The sequence below is a fragment of the Diadema antillarum genome, unplaced genomic scaffold (genome assembly GCF_040938485.1).
Source record: "Diadema antillarum isolate AM-2024a unplaced genomic scaffold, OU_Dant_1.0 scf00000103, whole genome shotgun sequence".
In the NCBI taxonomy this organism is placed as follows: Eukaryota; Metazoa; Echinodermata; class Echinoidea; order Diadematoida; family Diadematidae; genus Diadema; species Diadema antillarum.
The window spans coordinates 2,098,386-2,118,336 of NW_027270992.1; the positions used below are offsets into that span (position 1 = coordinate 2,098,386).

A 19,951-nucleotide genomic window follows, 5' to 3' on the forward strand; every position below is an offset into this window, starting at 1 on the left:
TGCTACTGAGAAGATGACATAGTTCCTTACCTTCTCAACATTTTTAGGGTCCGAAATTGTGAGGATGCGAGAAAGGGCCCGGTCCCACTGGTGTTAAGGAAGCTTTGCTTATGAATTGCACACAAAATTTGGTTATGTTCATTAAACATCCGCAATATTCATGAAATCATGCCTGTTTGAGTCGACCAACATCCGCATACGTACACAATTATCCGCAGAGGCCCGTTTTTCTGTTGCCAGCATTTTTGAGCTGCGCTATGAAATTTTGGTTGCGGATGTTTGGCGAATATGAACCTATTTTACTTACAATTCATACGCAAATCTTCCTAATGGTTATGCTAATGGGACCAGGCCCTAAGATCTTGTCTTCTCAACTTATCAGGCCTGAGAAAGCAAGAAGGCAATATGTGAGATCTCCTCGTCTCGGTGACTGTGATCCAAGAAGACAAAAAGGGAGTTGTAAGTTCTTATCTTCTTGATTTTCAGTTCTGAGGAGGTGAGAAGGCGACAAATGATATTTTATTTCGCACTTTCTTGCCTTCTCGGACCCAAGAAGTCGAGAAGGAGAGATCTTCCATCTCACTTTTTTGTCTTCTCTGGCCTAAGAAGACTAGACAAGGAATTACCTCACCTATTTACTTATAAGCTTCTGTGTGAAGGAGTCCTTCCCCTATGCTTCCACCAAAAAAAAAAAAAAAAAAGAGAGAGAAAAAAAAAGAGAAAAAAAAACCACATTGTGAATTTCCTGTAATCTTAAGTATGTATATGATTTCTGGTTTAACATTGTCCACTATTATGAACTATCCTGGTTTGGTTGCATAACTCGTGATAGGGTATGGCCCAACACGCGATTTTGTAGAACATATCTGAATTTGAAAATTCAAGAATTGTTCGCCATTGTACAAATACAATCTAGTATACAGAAAGCTTATAATGTAAAGTTTTCCTATAACATTTATATTGAGAGGAATGGCAAACCTGGCTAATGTAACTTGTAGCTATACCCCTGCAGTGGGCTTACCATTGTCTTTGAGTATTGTAGAGAATATTTTTGTTTCTTTAAAAGTCACCGACATTATTTCCAGCCTGTTAGATCTGTTATTCTGTGATTGTTGCACATGAAATCACTTAAAGATGTAACATATTTGAAACCTCATGGTAAAACCAAGAATGATGTAAATACTTTGCTAAAGTACAGTTTTAAATCCACATAATTTAGAGAAACTGAAAATTTATAGTCTCCCCCCCAAAAAAAAAAAAAAAAATCTAAATAACTTGTGTGTGCACTGAAATCCCCCCCAAAAAATCCTGATACAACCAAACATTGCAGTAATGAAAGCATTTGTGAATAGGACCATCCATATAGTATGCTTGTAACAGATTAGAAGTCTGAAATTCAGTTGTAAACCGTACAAGCTGACTCACCTCTCCTATGTCTTATTCCCTTTTTTGTCTGAGGTTCATAGTCTATATGCCTTCCTCTTTTAGTCAGGCAGTGATTCTTCTATATTCAATACTTTATAGTGTGTACGCAACCCTTGCCTTGTACCATCGTCTGTAAATATCTCTCTATTCTCTCTGTATGTGTGGCCTTGATTGTTGCAAAGATACAGACAAATTCTCTCTTTTTCAATCTTTAACATTTCTCCTTGTTTTGCATGAGTTTAGATATTCTGTGCTAAGAAGAAATGATATATAACTGTATATATGAGAGCCACTGTCAAATTTAGCAAGAAAAACAAACAAACACAGATATGGATTTATATATAATGTAAACATAATTTCAAGCATTACACTCAATGTACAATTCATAGCTAAGGCGTTTTGAGCTTCCATGAGACTATTTTGAAAACTATATGCATTTTGTCATAGACCTCAATGTCTATTTAGATTGTGCTCCTTTTTGTTTGGAATTTTACATGTGTGCTATATGTGTGTGTAGTAAGTTTTTTTTTTTTTTTTCGATGTTTCCTACTTAGCGTGCTGATATTGTCATGATGCTTTGTTTATGTGTATTTTCGTAACAGGCCTCATACATGCAACCTTTCAAATATCAGAATAAGTTGTCAGTGTACAGAATTAGTAAAATGCAGCAGTTAAAACATAAAAAATAATTATATCTGCCAAGAAGATTAAATTAAAAATGAAGCAGTGAGAAATTGTATACTATAGAAGACCAGTGTGCATTACTTTTCCAATTGGCATTAGTCCAAAGTAGACTTTGTTTGTTAGTTTGTTTGATTTCTTTTTTTAATGGGGACAATCACAATTGTTATGTTTTTAATTGTGCAGAAATAATATTGCAAGATATACAAGCAGAATATATTGCACACCATACTCTTACTTTTGAAAAAGATACATGCATTTAGTGAATTGCTGGTTGGAGACATATCTACTTTACTTCTTTTCTTAGTGAGGTTGTATAGCTAGATATTTGTATTTGGAATGAAAAAAAAACCCTATCAGAAGTTATTCAAATGAACTGCTATTGAGAGGTAAACTGCACTGCATAATCAACATATATTTTCTGAATATCATACCTGGTTGCAATTGAGGACTGGTACCTAGTTATTGCTATTGAAGTACATCATGTCTTTCTTTTTAATTATTGAAAAGTTATCATAATTCTGTTTCACAAATCTTTTATTTAGTTCACACAGTTGCACATATGTGTTTGTTTTTAATAAGGACTTCTTATATTGATTCACTTTTAAGATGTGCTTTTGTAGTCAATGCATTTCTAGTCACATTCTTTTTTGAGCAGTTTGTGTACATATGCACTTTTGTGGCGGGATATTAATATCTCAGCAATATGGATGTGCTGCACTAGAATGCATTTCTTGGTCACACATAAATGCTCTATAGTGCGATATTTTTCTGTCTCTCTCAGTGGTTTTGATATGGATGCTCATGCTGATATATTTTTTTTTGGCCATTATTGTTATGCAGTTTACTAATTTGTTTTTGGTGGTTGATGTGTGTATAGTTTTTAGAGCATACTAATAGCAGCATGCACTGTACTGCATGAAAGAGTCCTTTGATTACTGTGTGCATGGTTAGAGATTGTACCAACTAACATGAATATATATGGAAATAAGTAAATACCTATCCGTTTATTACATATTATATATTATATATCATATATTATATGTTATATATGTGTATATATAATTATATATATAGTTATCTATTATATTACTAGTTTATGCACACAAACATAGACATAAAAGATGAGAGGAAGAGATAGATAATGAATGGACTATGTCCAACATATTACACTAGCTACATCAAGATACAGCTAATAGAGTACTTTGGATGTTGATAATACATTGCCAATCTTTTCCTCATGTCATATGTGTACTGAAACCAACATGTGGAATAAAATCCTCATTCAAAGTATACCTGTATGAACAGCAAAATGGGATATTTCATGAGCAATTGTAATAAGGGTATCCTCCCTAACAAAATTGATTGGATCATAACAATCATCAAAAAGCAGACTGACCTTATATTCATATTTAATAGTTCATAATTATGGGGATAGTGAGGTATTTCTAATATGCAGATAATTGATAATTTGGTGAGATATTTCTAATATATGGCAAGTTTTTTTGTTTTTTTAAATTCCACTGACATTTTTCTTCTTTTTAATGATAACTTTGGTAGAAACTGCACCAGACATGAATGGGATATGGTAGAACTAATATGATATTTTATACATTTTTTTTTCCTTGACTCGCACAATCACTCAGTAGCGCACTTTCATAGAACTGAGATCTAATATCGCTGTGCCAGTCCTGTTTCTGGATGAGCAAATTGATTGACATGTTACTTCCTCCTCTCTCTCTCTCTCTCTCTCTCTCTTTTGCTGTCTCTTACTATCTTTCTCTCTCTTCCCAAACTTCTTCCATCTGTGGGAAATTATTTTGGGTGAGTAAGACAGTGTAGTGAGCTCTTATAGTCTAGCTATCGCTTGGTAGCAAGGGACAAAACTCTTTCTGTAAAATTTTCAATGACGTTTCTTGTCTTCAATACAAGTAGACTATAAAAACATTTATGTGGGTTTTATTGACTTGTAATCTATGGGAAACTATTGGGCCCTGTTCAAAGTGTGTGATAGTTTGGCGGGATAAATCTGTCTAAACCTTTTTCTTTCCTTTTTCATAGCTTGAGTAATTTGTTTCATAACTCGTAGAGTGTATTGTGTGTAGAGGGTTTGGACTATCCTGTCCTAGTAGAAGTTAACACTACTTCTGATTTTGCATCAGTGGGAGGATTAACGATTCTTGATATTTAAATATTTCTTTTGGCAGTTTCATTTGCATTATTCAATAACAAGCGATAGGAAATACAGGAATTTATGTTTTGTATACTGTTAGTCACATGTTTGTTATGGTTTCAGTCATTCTCTTTTGCAGTAAATGAACAAAAGCGTTACATAAGATGTAGCCCTGTATGACAGTTGAAAAAAATGGGCTTCTATTAAATGTGAATATACCATACCTCAAGTTTTTTTTTTCATACATCATACACTTGTGTTCTTGAAATTAAATTGTTGACAGTAAAAGAATAGCATGTTGTAGTGATGCATTATAGGGGATGATTATTGATTATCTTGCCAAAAACCCATGACATGTTCATTACACTTGAAACAGATTGCAGAGAATGAGAGTTTAAGATTTCATCGAGGAAACACATTTTTCTTGTAAAGAAATACTTTACATGGCCCAGAAAGCAAGATTTTACCAAGTATTTTTAAAACTGATTTGATGGATTAACAGTAGATATTTTTTAACATTACTTTTCACATCCCATTATATTCTGCTTCAGCACCAACAACAGTACCACCTACAACACCGACAACTCCCACAACGCCTGCACCACCCACAACCAAGCCGGCAACTACCAGGCTGCCACCTGTGGCAACAGACTTGCCGGGGGACGCCAGTACCTTCTCAAGGGCAAATACAAAGCTGGCAACAGCTCCCTCTTCCACTTTGGGCATGACAGGTGAGATAATATGCTGCAGTTGCCTTGTAGCAGCAATGTTGCCCACAACTGACAATTTTGAGTCCCTCCTCTTTGTCCACAGAAGCACAGTTGCACAGTTGCACAATCTTGGCATCAGCACCAAGAGTTTCAACAGACCAAAGAGGAGATTGTAAACTTTGTGCCACTGTTGTACTGCAACATTGGCAAGTTAGTGACTCGTTTATCTTTTGGTTGTAGATAACTGTTGCTTGATTAAAAGCATCTACAGGAACTATCACTTCCTGGACTGTGTAACCAGATTTGATAGACTGGTGATGACAATCACAGTGTTGGCATAAGTTTCAGTTTACATTTGATTCGCAATTATAGGAATTACGTTTTATTTTTTGTAGTTAGCTTTTTCAAGTATGAACATTCTTCAATATATCAGGCATCAATGTACCACATTATGAAGGGGGAAAATGCTGTACAGGATCGCAGCTTACAACCTATCTGTTTGCACAGATCTACCTGGCACAACTTACCAACCTGAGGAAGCCACCACCACGCTGCATGTCCCTACCACTCCTACCACAAAGCCCACAACTTCTCCCACAACTTCTCCCTCAACTGTTACTGCCACAACAGGTATTGATACTTGATCGCAAGTGTTTTGCCGTGTCCTTCTTGGTGGTGGTGTATGTTGTTTCTGTTGCTATACATTGTATGTCTCAAAATTACATTTACTACCATTTGTACCATTATGGCCAGTCTGGAAATGGGTGCTTCTGTATACATTGTACCGCTTATCAACCCCACTCTTCCCGGAGACTCCTTTTGGAAGTCTGCTCTTCTGTTACTAGCAAAATGTGTTGTATGCCCTACATCCTTCCATACTAAGAATAATATTACTCTATATCATATATATTATTGCTTGGATTGCACTTTTGTAGGGTACAAAGACATTTCTACCTCCCCCTAATTTGTGGAATCACAATAATACAAGCTTGGTGGGAAATACGAGAGCTTACCATGTATTTGTAGTCCTATGCATGGAGCTTGTGCTTCAGGTGTCTGGTAACATTATTGAGGGAACAACTGGTATTACTTGTGATGGCAGAAAACTGATCTTATATAATGTACATGTACAGTAAAGCTCATGTACCGCTTTGAATCAAGTTTTTTTTAATGGAAATGAATAAACTATTGAATTGAATTGAATTGAATTGAAAAAAAAAAAATTGCTTCCTTGACTGACATCAGACTTTGACTAAAAGACAGTCAAGAAAATGATGAGATGAGGATAGTAACAGATCCATTTTAAGTTGAATTTTTAGTTATTTTGTCCATGAAGGAAAATTTCTCTGTTAGCCATTTTATTTGTGAAGATGCTTCAATGTGTCAGGTAACAGTGACAATGTTAAAAAGAGGGAAAGAGTTGTACAGGGCTGCAGCTTACAACCTATCCATTTGCACAGATCTACGTGGCACAACTTACCCAGCTAAGGAAGCCACTACCACGCTTCATGTCACTACCACCACCGCTACCACCACAAAGCCCACAACTTCTCCAACCACTGTCTCTACCACAATAGGTATAGCTACCACATATTGTGCGTGTTTCTCCTGGCCCTGGTGTTTCTGCTATTGTGTGCCACCAAATACATTCTGCTTTTCATATTTTTGCTGCAATAATAGACGCTTCTGTTGATGCATATCCTATGTCATATTCTGTATTCTTTGTGGTTCCATCCAGATATATTTATTGTGTATATATCATATCATATCACCTGCATGAACAAATTGTATGCATCATCTCTTTAGAACAGTCATATTATATACATGTACAATATATTTCATTTGTAATGCATGTGTTGGAGTGGAGCAAGTTGGTGTTGATGTATTGTTCTATGGAGTTGGGCATATACAGAAAGACTTAGTGGAAGAGTGTTGGAATTTAATTGATCAGAGCAGTGTATTAAGACGTGTTTGTGTGTTTGTCAATCTGTACTTTCCTAATTGACCGTATTGCTTGGACTAATGTCTTACAGCTTCCATTGATCAGCTCTGTTTAACCAATGTGGCTTCATCTGACATATTACAGACTCATCAAATTTGCTTTGCTACAGGTTGTCATGGTTACATACATCTTAACAATGTTTTTATATGACTTCCTATTTTCACATGCAGCTGGTTGGAAAACATGAATGTTCTGACCATAAATTACTATAAAATTGCATGTGTGTTCTGTTAATGTATCAAAATGTCTGCCATCTATATCATGGATCTCACAGTGTGATATGAAATGTTCTTGTTTAAACACTGATGTGTCATTTCATGCAGTGCATGTGTATAAGAGATGGAAAGTTTCAAAATCCTTATGTGAACAATTTATTTGTTAAAGGGATAGTACAGTTTTGGTGGAGATGAGAATTGGGTTTTTAACTTTTTGCGAGATACCAAGAAAACACTTATGATATAGTACAGAACATACCTTTTTATTCCCGAAAGAGGAATTCAAAGTTTATTTGACGAAGATCGGGTTTGGAATGACTGAAACATCAAAAAACAAAGTAAAACAAAGCGATCATAATAAAGTGTGGGTCCCACACTTTATTAGAATCGCTCTTTTTTGATATCTCAGCCATTTCAAAACCAATTTTCATCAAATAAACGTTGAATTCCTCATAGAATTACATGCTCTTTCACATTTTATAAGAGGTTTCTCATTATCTCACCAAAAAATGTTAGAAACCTGAAATTAGGTCTCAACCATAACTGTACAATCCCTTGAAAGTGTTGTCACAGATACATATTGTTGGGGTGCACTTTGTTTTAAACCCTGGGAAAGAGGGAACTTTGTCGATATTTGCAAGGGTAATCTGCAGTGTTTAACGTTATGAACAGATGAACTGTGTATCCATCTGGGTATGTGCAGTCATCTTACAAACTCCAAAATAGCCCCTGATGTTTGGTACTAAACCTCTTGTGATCCAAAACCTCACAAGATAAAGTAACTGATAAATTGGTCATATAAATGGTTTTCAGTATTGATGCAACATTTCATGCAGCTGACATTTAACTGTTGCTGCGAGCTTGCAGCCACAATTTTGTGACTTCACCAGCTTTTCACAATATGCCAGACATGTAACTAAATAACATCCAAGTTAGATGTGCCAAAAGTTGGGATCGCATGAACACCTGAAGCCCGAGAGCAGTGAAACATTCCGTCATCATCGTCATTGTCCATCCTATTTTTATTGCATCCTTAATGCTTTGTACATAAATAATGTTTATTATTGGTGCGCAGATAAATGTTAACACATCCTGTACTTATTCAAGTGAAACATTGTGCCATGTTTACTGTAACATTTCTGATGTTCATGCTATAACTGCTGCAATTGTATGTGTTTGAGAGATCTTATTTCAAACGCTATGTACCTGATGCCAGATGTGCATCTGTGCTAACATAAACTCATTTGAAGTGACTGGTTGAATGATTGCTGTTTATCTTTGGATTTGGCATCATGATAACTCAGAGACTTTTCATATCATCTAATAAATACAGTTGTATCAGTATAAAACATCAGAAGGGGGGGGGGGTGAGATAGAGAAGAATGGTGTGTAATGGTCCCTAAAATTGATTCACAGGTTAGTATGAGTTCAACTCTTGCAGTAGCATTTAGTGAGCTGATCTTCAGAGGAAGTTTATTGCAAAGGGTGCTCTAAATTGGGTAACACAATCAGGTGATCTATCGGGCACTTTTCCCCCCTTCTCTCTCTCTCTCTCTCTCTCTCTCTCATCTCATTTTGGGGAATAGATGATGACAATTATAAACAACAGACTTTATCATAGTCTTCTACTATATTTTTTGCCATACCAGAAATGAATAATCTTTTGAAGAAGAATGCAAACTCCTGTGGCCCTAGGTCTCAAGTACGCCATTAGATATTTCTGTCCAAATTGAAAAATGATGTAATTTATCTGTTTTGTTGAAAACTGTGATTCAAAATTCTTAAACTAACATGTATGCGGTGAAAAGTCAGATCATAGTGTTATTGCCCAGGTGAATCCGACCTGAAAGGAAATTACATCCATTTTGTCCGTTCATCCGGTTACAGTTGCCATGACGACACGCAAGCCTACCTTCTGCATGCCAATGGTGGTACGTGGGGTTCAGTGGGAACACGCTCCCGCGGGGACAATAGATGTGCAGCCGTGCCCACCTGATCACTCAGGTAAGAGAAACCAAGATAATCTTGTCCTTTTTACTGTGTTGTTTGGCATGTAATGTGTGTATCAGTACATGTATGTGACCAGTGTTTCTCTCACCTAGTCCCTCTCACAGTCTGTCAATCTGTCTGTCTGTCTTTCAGTAGCAATGCGGATGGATTGAAAGATAGATAGAGGTGGATACAGATACGGAGCATAGACATACAGATATAGATAGATACGGTCAAACCTGGCATAGCCTTTCACTCATGGGAAACATGAAATGAAATGTGGTTGTTATGGACAAGTGGTCTTTCTGGACAGATTCCTATTTGGTAGCCATTGGGAAAGATGTCTTCAATGTCTTTTCTTTGTGATAGAGCACAAACACCCCCCCCCCCCCCCCATGGAGCGATGGCATGAAATATGCAAAACCATTTGACAGGTGTTTTATAGGTTTAAAGGGTATTCTCCTTGCTCCTTAGTGACATGGCCTTGGGGGGAAATAGGGGCAACTTCCAAGTGAGGTATGGGGGGGGGGAGGGTGATGGAAGGCTCAAGATAATTAAAAGGGTGCTAATGATTTCCTGTCATAAAGAAGTGAGAACAGATTGTAAAAGTCAATTGGATACCCTGATACCTTGTGTATTCCTTTCCCCATAAATATATCACAAGCACTCATTTCATAGCTTTGTCTGGAATGCCTCGTAAAGTGTGGAAGAAATATGAACTGGAAATATGATATTAATTGAAATATGAGATGCAATATGATGCCACAGAAGAGTTATGCTCCTTCCCAAAAGATATCCTGGGAGAAGGAGATTCTTAATTGATAACTTCAGGGCAAATTATATAATTTTGCCATTTTGGGAGATTCTAATTGAGGTTTTTATAGGGAATGCCTATATTTCAAGGTGTTATTCATATTTACGCATTCATGAATTAGTGCCATTGAGATGAGTTATGATTGATATGTATTTACATTTTGAATATGATCATACAGATGTGTAACAAGGAGCAATATCAGATTCAGTGTGAGAGTATGATTTCTTAAAACAATCTATTTGCGGAAAATTTCCTGAATACATGTCATGGTTTACTAGTACTAGGGTAAAGAACGTGGCAAAACTTCCAGTTAACGGGCGTACATTTCATTGGGGTTGAGTTCCCGGGTAATCATACACGATTGTATTGTGGGCAGTTTTCAATAGTGAATATCAGCATGTGATGACATGCATAATTCCAGTCATGATTTTATTTTGATGCAATTCTTACATAAGAGGTTTAACTGCAATATGAAGCACAATATGATTGATAATGTCTTCATGACACACTTTTAGACACACACACACACACACACACACACACACACGCACACACACACACACACACATACAGATCGTGAGATTTTTATGAATCAGTGTTAGGCTTCCAAACAAAGCTGTCTGTCAATCAGGGAGATGCTTGCATTGAAACAAAGAGAGATAAAAGAAAAGGTTCAAGACCACAAATATGTCAAACCCTTACAACACTGCCTACTCTTTTCTCCATGCATATCAAGTTTCCTATACGATCCCATAGTGTATGCGGCTAATTTGTTTTAAAGCTTTCCTTGCGTAGATTTATGAGTGTTGGGTTCTGGCAGAGTGGTTTGGGTTTGATGTCTTGACAAGGGAAAAGTTGACCAAATCAAATTTTAGGCGTCACTACTCTGCATGGTCCATTGATTAGACTAACCCTCTGGCCCGTATTGTAAAATGCCATATCCATCAAAAATTTGCAGAGGTTACTTTCAGGTCAGAAAAAAAAGCAAACCAAAACAAAATGAAATGGAGAAAAGGAATGCTAGTTGTTCTGAGAATAACAGTTAAGAGAAAGAAACATACTAGTTTGAAAGAACTACAGTTGTATCCAGGAACAATGACTATAATGATAAGTGGTAACAATACCAACAATGAAATCATCAATAAATTACTTGTGAATATTTTGTTAGAAAATTTATTATTTTACAGGAAATTCAGACAAAAATTATGTTCCACAATTTCATTTTTGTTGTTGATAATAATGTGAACCATTGAGGTACTCATTTTAAACCATAGAGATCTTGGCACTACACAATAAAAGCTGCCCTGTCCATCATTGTTGCTAGCAGAAAGATCTTTGCAAAAGTGCTTATCATATTGAGTTTGACAAATATCCTCCAGTTTTTTAATTCACTCAATATTACACATTTTACCCAGCTCAGGGTATTATACAAATTAGCACTCAAACTGCTGCAGCAATCTATTACATTAATGCATCACAAGGAGCATTAATCTTTCAGAAGCACTCAATAATGTATTCGGAAAATGTAATGTTGCTAGATATTTAAGTATTTATTGAATCGCTGATATCTCTGATCATATAGTTGCTATTAGAAGTCCCTTGGCTTTGAATTCTGAGTGAAATTGAGCACCCATTTCAGTCCCTCTTCAATCAAACTGGTCTTGTCCTAACTACCCTGGAGTTTGTTTTCTCAAGCTATGATCCTGTGGAATCATGTTCAAAGACCATTTCTGGGAGCGAGGGATAAGGGATGGGGGGAAGTGGAAGGCAGTGAGAGAAAAAGGGGAAGAGAGGGAGAGATGAAAGAAAGGGTTGAGGGACAGAAATAAAAAAGGAGAGAGATAGAGAGAGAGAAAAGAGGAAGGTGAGAGACTGATAGTGAGAGAGAGAGAGAGAGAGAGAGAGGGGGGGGGGGGGGAGAGGGGGAGAGGGATAGCTGTGTGCGAAAAGGGAAGAGTTATTTTGGATGCTCTCTTGTTGATTAATCTCCTAATGGGGCATGTCGTGTACGTCAGCACGGCGTTTCGATGAGGGAATGATACCGACAGGGGAATAGATACTGGGAATCAGATTGGAGCTCTCTGCAGCAAAAGGGATGATGGCCAGGTACCCCCAGAAGCGTTTGCTTCTACCCCCCCTGCCCCTCCCTGTAAGTTGATTTAGAGTTGCTATAAATGTTCCAGTTACGAATGGGCTGGATTAAGAGGGGCATGAACAGTGATCGTATCTTAGCTCGGGATAAATGCACATTTATCCGTTTCATTTGGTCCCTCCACTGTGAACTTCTGAATGGTTGTGTGTTCACGACATTTTCGTAAACATCATACCTCATTGAGCCTGCAACAGATTAAATCTTTTTTCCTCCTTGCTGCAGCAATTTCAAGAAGAAGAGAATAAATCTAACTATTTTTACACTCTGAAAATGTGAAACATGGTGGAGCTATGCCAGTGTGTATACCGCAGGATTACTCGTTTGGAACATTGCCATAGACTGGGGTCACAATGCTTTGTAGCAGAGAAAAACAAGGGGAAGAAATCTGTATGCAATAATCTGTGATATTTTATTGTGTGTAGTGGGGAAATATAAATAAATTGGCAGCTTTTGCAGTCATAATTAGAGGAAATGAAGAAAAGATTATCATGGAAATTGGGCCGTGGCCCTTTAAGAGCATTGCTTACCAGTATCAAGGGAAAAGGGAAATTTCTCTCTGCTTGTGAGAAACAGCACACTACTTTAATAATCTTTGTGAAGGCTTTAGTGTATACCTATTGTCAGGAGCCTGATGAGGTCACCACTCTTTTCCACTTTGTCACTTCATCCAAGTTTAATATTTAGATATTCGATGGCAATGAATGGGATACCAGGGAATATTGGTCCTAACGAGTGCAATATTCCCTGGTATTCCATGAATTAAAGTCATTCAATATAACTATTACCATCTATAATCATTATCTATAGAAGGCATGCTTTAAAAACACTATATACTTCTACTAGACTGAAGTGGACTGCACTGAAAAAAAGAGTGACTTTCACTTGTGTATCAGCAGCAAGATTTTTGTGTGCTGTGAATTGTAACAAGAGTTGATTGTGCACTTAGTACAGTCGCAAGCGTTCCCACACTCACCAAGTGCTCGTGCAACAGATGAGAAAAAATATGATGTATTATCGCATGGCCACTAACAATGGTAGCCTATTGGGAATTAATTCATTGGTCTATGCGTCTGTTCAATATGAAGAGTTTGTTCGCAAAAACCGATAAGTCCATATTTGCCAAATGGAGATATTTGCGATTAAAGGTCAAGAAAAACAAAGAGAATAATAAGAAAATTTTTGCTTCTTTTGACCATAACTTCAAAAATGTACGTTTATATGTAGTGACCAATATATCATTTTTTAAAAGGTATTATTTTGTGCTTTATGACAGAGACTTCAAAATCTTCAAAAATGGACTTATCGGTTTTTGCAAACAAACTCTTCATATGCTCTCGCATTGCACAGTGAAAATGAAATGGACAAGAATACATGTTTTTAATGTGATGCCAGAATGTTCTACAATGTATAGTATTCTCCAAGATGGATTTTTTTTTGCCCTCTTAACCTTTTGTGTGTATGAGCTGTTATGTGGTTCTCAATTGTGAAATTTCACTGTTGAAAACATTACATGGTTGGGTCGCTGTTCTCCGTTTGTATGACTTTCATATTTCTCAGTCATGTCCCAGAGTGTCTTCATTGTGAGGGCTGTTTTGATTGGATGCAGGCAAATTGGGCTAGTTTCGTTGGACTTACATTTTTACTCAGGGCTGCTAAAATGTACACTTGTATGTATACACGTTGCAATGAACAGACACACTTGTGCAACGATGCACACACTCACGTGTCTGTATACAACTAGCTCTAAATATTGAACGTATTATAGTGAAGGTTTGTTGCCCCCTGTGACAAGTGACAGCTTCACACACATCTATTAGACAAGTTTCCTGTTTGCGAGTTCTACTGTAGCTGTGGCATTCATTCAAGTGGCAGGTACAGATGGCATGATATACATTGTATCTCACAGGTGATACAGCACTGGCCTTAACAGACATGATAAGGGTAAATTAAAATCGCATCAGGGCAACTCCCCTCCCCCCCCCCCCCCCCCCCCCCCCCCATTTACTGGTTAGTGATAAGGTTAGAGTAAAGATTAGGGTTAGGGTTAGGTTTAGGGTTCGAAGTTTGTGTTAGGGTTAGGATTAGGTTCAGGATTAAGGTTAGGATTAGGATTGGCTTTAGGGTCAGGAGAAGGGTCGGGGTAATTGCCCAGGGGGTAATTGCCCTAGACCTACTAAAATGGAACAAGCTGTGTATGACAGAGCAAAATTAAACTTGCAAATATCAAAGCCAGTTTGAGACAAGTAAATTTATCTTCTGTAAATCTTTAAAAAGTTGACCTTCCATGGCTAAAAACAAAGCAAAGACATTTGTACCAGATACAAATGTATGAGGACCAAATGGACTCCTGATATTGTATTAAAATCACATACATGTAGATTATGAAATAAAAACTGCAGAAGTTCTGATATTGTCGTTGGTTTTAACCTTATGATGATGATGTCACTGGCTTCATACATTTTCATACATATTTATTCTTCAGATAGTCTGTATATTTCTGTACATAGGAAGACCCATTTTGTCCCCTGATTAGCTTCAAATTCATGAAAAACCTCCAGAAAGCCCAATAATAGTGAGAGCAGGATCTCATTGTTTAAAGAGATGTTGCCTGAAATCTACAATGAAACAATGTGCTCCAAACAACTGCAGGGGTCTACAATTGTATGAAGCCAGGGGCACTAAAAGTTTTCCAATACCAGCTTTCTATTCATGATTTCGTCTGTTGATGACAGGTGCCACAAAGTCTGTGTGCATAAGAAGAATAAGTGATACATCACTTAATTTATCTGATAACTGACTAGCTTTTTTAAAGCTAGCATTGATCAAATACTTTTTCAAGACAAAACACAAACAAAAAACAAAAACAAACAAAAGTAAAGAAAGGTATACAAAATTGCCAATTCCCTGGAGTAAGATCAGATGACAGTTACGTTCACACGCAGTTGCCAAACTTGAAGTTTAGGTCGAAAACTTAACTGTCGATGATTAGCTCCACTTGTGAAGTCATGACATGGGTTTACATGCACACCTAAACTTTAAGTTACAACTTATGAGCGAATTCCACTTGATGATGACCGAGGTTCACGCTAACTCACAAGCTCATTGATTATTGTGTCCACATGGAGCGAAACTATGAGTGGGGACCTCCAGTGGCTCGTGGAGAGTGCGTAAACCCTGAGATGTCTCGTGGTTCTAAGTATCAACTAAACTTTAAGATTGCTAACTTTCGAGTGCGTTCACACGGTGCTAAACTACAAACTAATCATCAAGAGTTTTAAGTGTTCGACCTAAATTTATGAACAGCGTGTGAACCTAACTGTTGTTTTCTTCTGGCTGTCCATACTCTGCCAGCAATCCTCAGAGTTAAGAGGTACAAGAGTACTTCCTGAGATCTCTATCACTGTCATTATCGCTTTCGAAATCTGCTGAGGTTGTCAATTAAGGAACTATTATTTTCTTATTCAATTTGTGACTTTTGCGGGATGAGGTAAAAGTACAGTTAGTGAAGATGCCAAATATTTCTGGCCGAGGGGTCTGGTTGAAACTGGAAGTGATCTGTTTTCAAGAGGGCTTATTCAGACATCAATTTGTACCCAATAGGAAGTCAAAACTGTGAGCCTCTCAAAACCAAAACTTATCCATGTTTCCAGCCAGGTTACAGCTTATCAACTCTCAAGCCCCTTATCTTAGCACCATCTTGATTGGCAATGGACTGTATGCTGATTGAGGATCTGATACCATTAAATGGATTATGATGTTGTTTTGGGTTCGTCAAAATTGTATAAGTAGTATGAGTCAACGCCAGTGTCAGATTTTCATATAATTGGTAATCTGTGTTTTTATAAAAGTGCCTTGGCTTCAGCAAGGCACTTTATCCATATTGCTGCTCTCACCCAGGAGTATAAATGGGTACCCGGTAGGATGAGAATGTTAATGTTGGTCGATCAGCATGTATGCGCCTGTAGAATGGCAACTGGCTGGAATTCTCCCCAGGGAGTGGAGAGTGAGCACTGTCAGTGCTCACAGGGAATAATGTATCCAGAGACCGAGATAATAATAGTATGTACAGTATACACTTTGAGCACTCATACAGAGTGGATTTGGTGCAATATAGTTTCATATTATTATTGTTATTATTATTATCATTATTATTGTTATTATGATTATGATGATGATTATTATTATTGATATTATTATTACTATTGTTATTATCATTGTTATTATTGTTATTATTATTATTATTATTATTATTATTATTATTATTATTATTATTATTATTATTATCGTTATCATTATTATTGTTGTTGTTATTATTATTATTATTATTATTATTATTATTATTATTATTATTATTATTATCATTATTATTATTATCATTATCATTATGACAGTTGTTGGTTTTCATACTTTGCAGCATCATTTAAATCATCACCATCACCACCAGTGCCAGCACCATCATTGTCATCATTATCATCACCACCACCATCATTTTCACCTTCACCACCATGAAAGCCTAAGTAAAATGGAATTTAGTACTCTGTTTTTGCAGGTTTTTTTTTTCATCATAAAGACACATCTTACTTGTACATTGACAGAAAACTCATTCATCATCTGGTGCTTTTTCATTTATTTCTTACACAGCATTTTCAAAATATCTCTTGAATTTCTAAGAGGTAATCTTCCATTTCATTAATGAACGGTAGGGCATGATTTTTCAATTTCGCCTTGTCATCGCCATGTTGTCCCGTATCTGGCATGAACCCCTGTCATGAATTGGAAGGGGAAGGGGGGGGGGGGGAAATCTTTGCCCTCTCCCGTCAGATTGAAATGGCTTGCAGTGGACATGTCATTTTATGATCTCCCCACGGGTCTGATGGAAGAGAGCTTAATGAAGGTCGACACTTCCTTGCCGCTACCAATTTTTTGCTAGCATCGTCAAAAGAGACACGGCTCGGGGAGACTCCCTGTCTGACATTACACAGGAACAATCCTTTCATCCTCGCATCCTGCAGTTGTTAACATGGTTAATGAATAGCTACAGGAAGATGGAAAGCACATTTCTTCTTCTTCTTTTTTTTTCAGGAAAATGTAGGCACTCATTTCCCCCTGTTTAAACAGGTGACTTCAAAATGGTGCGAATGTTGTGCCCCCAGAGAATGGATTTTTCACCGATGCTAAAATCGGTTCCGTATACTCTAGAGGGATTTGGAATGAATTCGCCTGTCTAGACCGACTGAAGGCCGAGAAAGCTCGCCCCGGCTGGAGCTTTTCTCTTGTTGTGCTCCAGAGATTCATGTAAGAATGGTTGCCCTGGAGATGGGAGCAGCCTTTAGGAAGTGCTTTGTTTTTACCTGTTGTCGTGACATTACCACATAGTCCCCGAGAGCCTTTAGGTTGTGGTTGTTATGGCCCTCATTTCTTTGACATACAGTGTACAGCTGTACATGTCACAGGTAGTGAGGTCTTGTTTCATACGTCCTTTTCACTCCCTGATATTTCTAGTCATTCTGGCACCATTGTACCACAATCGAAGGCTTTCCATATTTGAAATTGTGATGAACCAATTTTGAAGTTACATTTCATGTTTAGTTGTAGTAAACCACTGCGTAGCAACCTCAAAATGCTTCTGATTCTCCATGTATAGTAAATCCCTTCCATTTTATAATTTGACAAGCATGATATGCCTGTATTATTTTTATCAAATGATCCAGAACCGAAGTGTTGAAAGAGAAGAAAATTCACTGGGTAAGGGTATCTTTCTGTCCCAAGCCTTCCTTATTTTAACCAGAGTTCATATGATATCAGAGCACTGACATTTTTTTTTAAAGACTGTGTGAGGATTTAGGTGTAGTTAGTCAGATTACATGGTGTGTAGCTCTGACTGTGTTTTTCTTTATTTTGGCTGCCGGGAGATAAAACGTCTAACTTGTCTGGTAGGTGCCATATTGGAGCTGCAAAATAGCTTTAATGATTCAACGTGATTGAGCAAATTTCCGTTCCTGTCGTCTGTAATCTGCGAGGGAGGGGAGCTGCAACTCTGATGGACGTGCAGAATGACAGAGTTGGAGCAACCAAGTTTTCACAGTGATATGGCATGGATTGTATAGGAGTGGGACTGTGGTCCATGCTAAGGTGTATGGGTGAATGATAAAGAGGCCAAACCAGATGAAGGCATTTTGTTTTATTTTATTTTATTTTATTTATTTATTTTACTGTATTATTTTTTTTTTCTTTGTGGAGCATAGCTATATCTATCCCAGGGTCGTGTTTCATAAAGACTGAGCGTACATGTACATGTAAGTTGCGATCAATCGCAAATTGCATTTCATAAGCAACTTTGCGATTGATCGCTCAATCTACGCTCAATCTACTGAAAGTTACGCTTGATTTTTTTTCTTGAAATCAAGCGTAAGTCTCTTTATGAAACAGGGCTTATGCTCAATATTGAACTTATGCTCGATTCACCAAGTCACGCTCAATAAATCGAGCGTAAGATCAATCGCAGTTCTTTATGAAACAGGTCCCAGGTGTTGGAAGTTAGAAGCATGTCAAGGCATAGGGTATGGGAATCAGGAGGAAGTAAACCCATCCCCCTTCCCCACCCCATGACCTGCCTTGTCTCTCCCTTGTCAGGAATCATGAGGAAGTAACCCCCTCCCCCTCTGCCTCACCCCACCCCACTCTTAGGCATGCCACTTCTCCCCCTGGTCATCGGCTGCCATGAGAATGTGACTCACAAGAATCGAGCGTCGTCAGGTTGAGATACTATCGATCCATTGCTGGCTTCTTTGCCTCAGCCCAGGCCAGCCCTGCTCTCCCTCCCCCCCCCCCCCCCCACACATACTAGCCCTTTTTACACTTGTGTTTCTTAACCCCGTACTTTCTCTGACCCAGTACTATTGTTAGTCCCGTACCAATTTTTTCAGCTTTTTACACTCGCCAATAAATCCCGTACTAAGCTCTTGTCCTGGGCTAAGGAGAAAACTTACCTTTTTACACTCGTATTTCTTGGCCCCATACTTTCCGAACCACATGAATATTCATGATTAGGCTGTGCACTGTACAAGTACACGCACGCACTGGCAGCACTTGATTACCTTGTTTCTGATTGGTCAGTGGGGGGTCGGACTTTGTCTCCGTCGCTTAGCCCCGGATTATTTTTTCTTTCTGTTTACACTCGCTTGCTTGGCACCGCAATTGTGGGGTTAGCACCGCAATTTGCAGGGCCAGATACAGTGTACATAGTACGGGATTATCGGTGGGGCTAGCCCACTTTCGCCAAAACAAGTGTAAATAGAAAGTGGGCTAAGGAAAGTTTGGTACCAACGATGGGGCTAAGGCCCCCCTTAGCCCCACCGTTGGTACGGGACTAAGCAAAAATTTGCAAGTGTAAAAAGCCCTATACTGTGACAAGTTTGTCACAATCTTTGGCCTATGTTCCTGCGACTTGTCACTCTCTTTCAGTTTCTGTCCATTGGTAAAACCGCTTCAACCACTCCAACCGAGTTGGGATAGGCACGATTGATGTTGGGTTGGAAAATATCCAAGTCCCCCGCATTTTAGGAACAGGGAGTTTTAGCAGTAGCCTATCAGACGAAAGAAAACTTGTGGTTGGGCCAGACATATTGAGAATTATGAGAGGAAGGTTTTTGGCAAGATTATGACCACCTGTCTGAAACTATTTCTGGCCTTTGAAATTTAGTCTTCTCTCTGTAGATTAGAGTGATAATGGATTTAGGAAGCAATTGAATATGAAATGCTGTAAATCCCCCTCCCCCCCCCCCCCCAAA

The 19,951-nt window shown here is 37.9% G+C and overlaps 1 protein-coding gene across 1 annotated transcript in view; it reads left to right on the forward strand.

Moving 5' to 3' along the window:
• Positions 1-19,951, forward strand: part of LOC139719061 (adhesion G protein-coupled receptor L2-like) — a 74,724-nt gene that overhangs the window by 9,979 nt on the left and 44,794 nt on the right. The window contains exons 3-5 of the mRNA XM_071630504.1: positions 4,831-5,010; positions 5,497-5,619; positions 9,094-9,210. Of these exons, the coding sequence (XP_071486605.1) occupies positions 4,831-5,010; positions 5,497-5,619; positions 9,094-9,210 (420 nt within the window). The remainder of the gene's footprint in view (positions 1-4,830; positions 5,011-5,496; positions 5,620-9,093; positions 9,211-19,951) is intronic.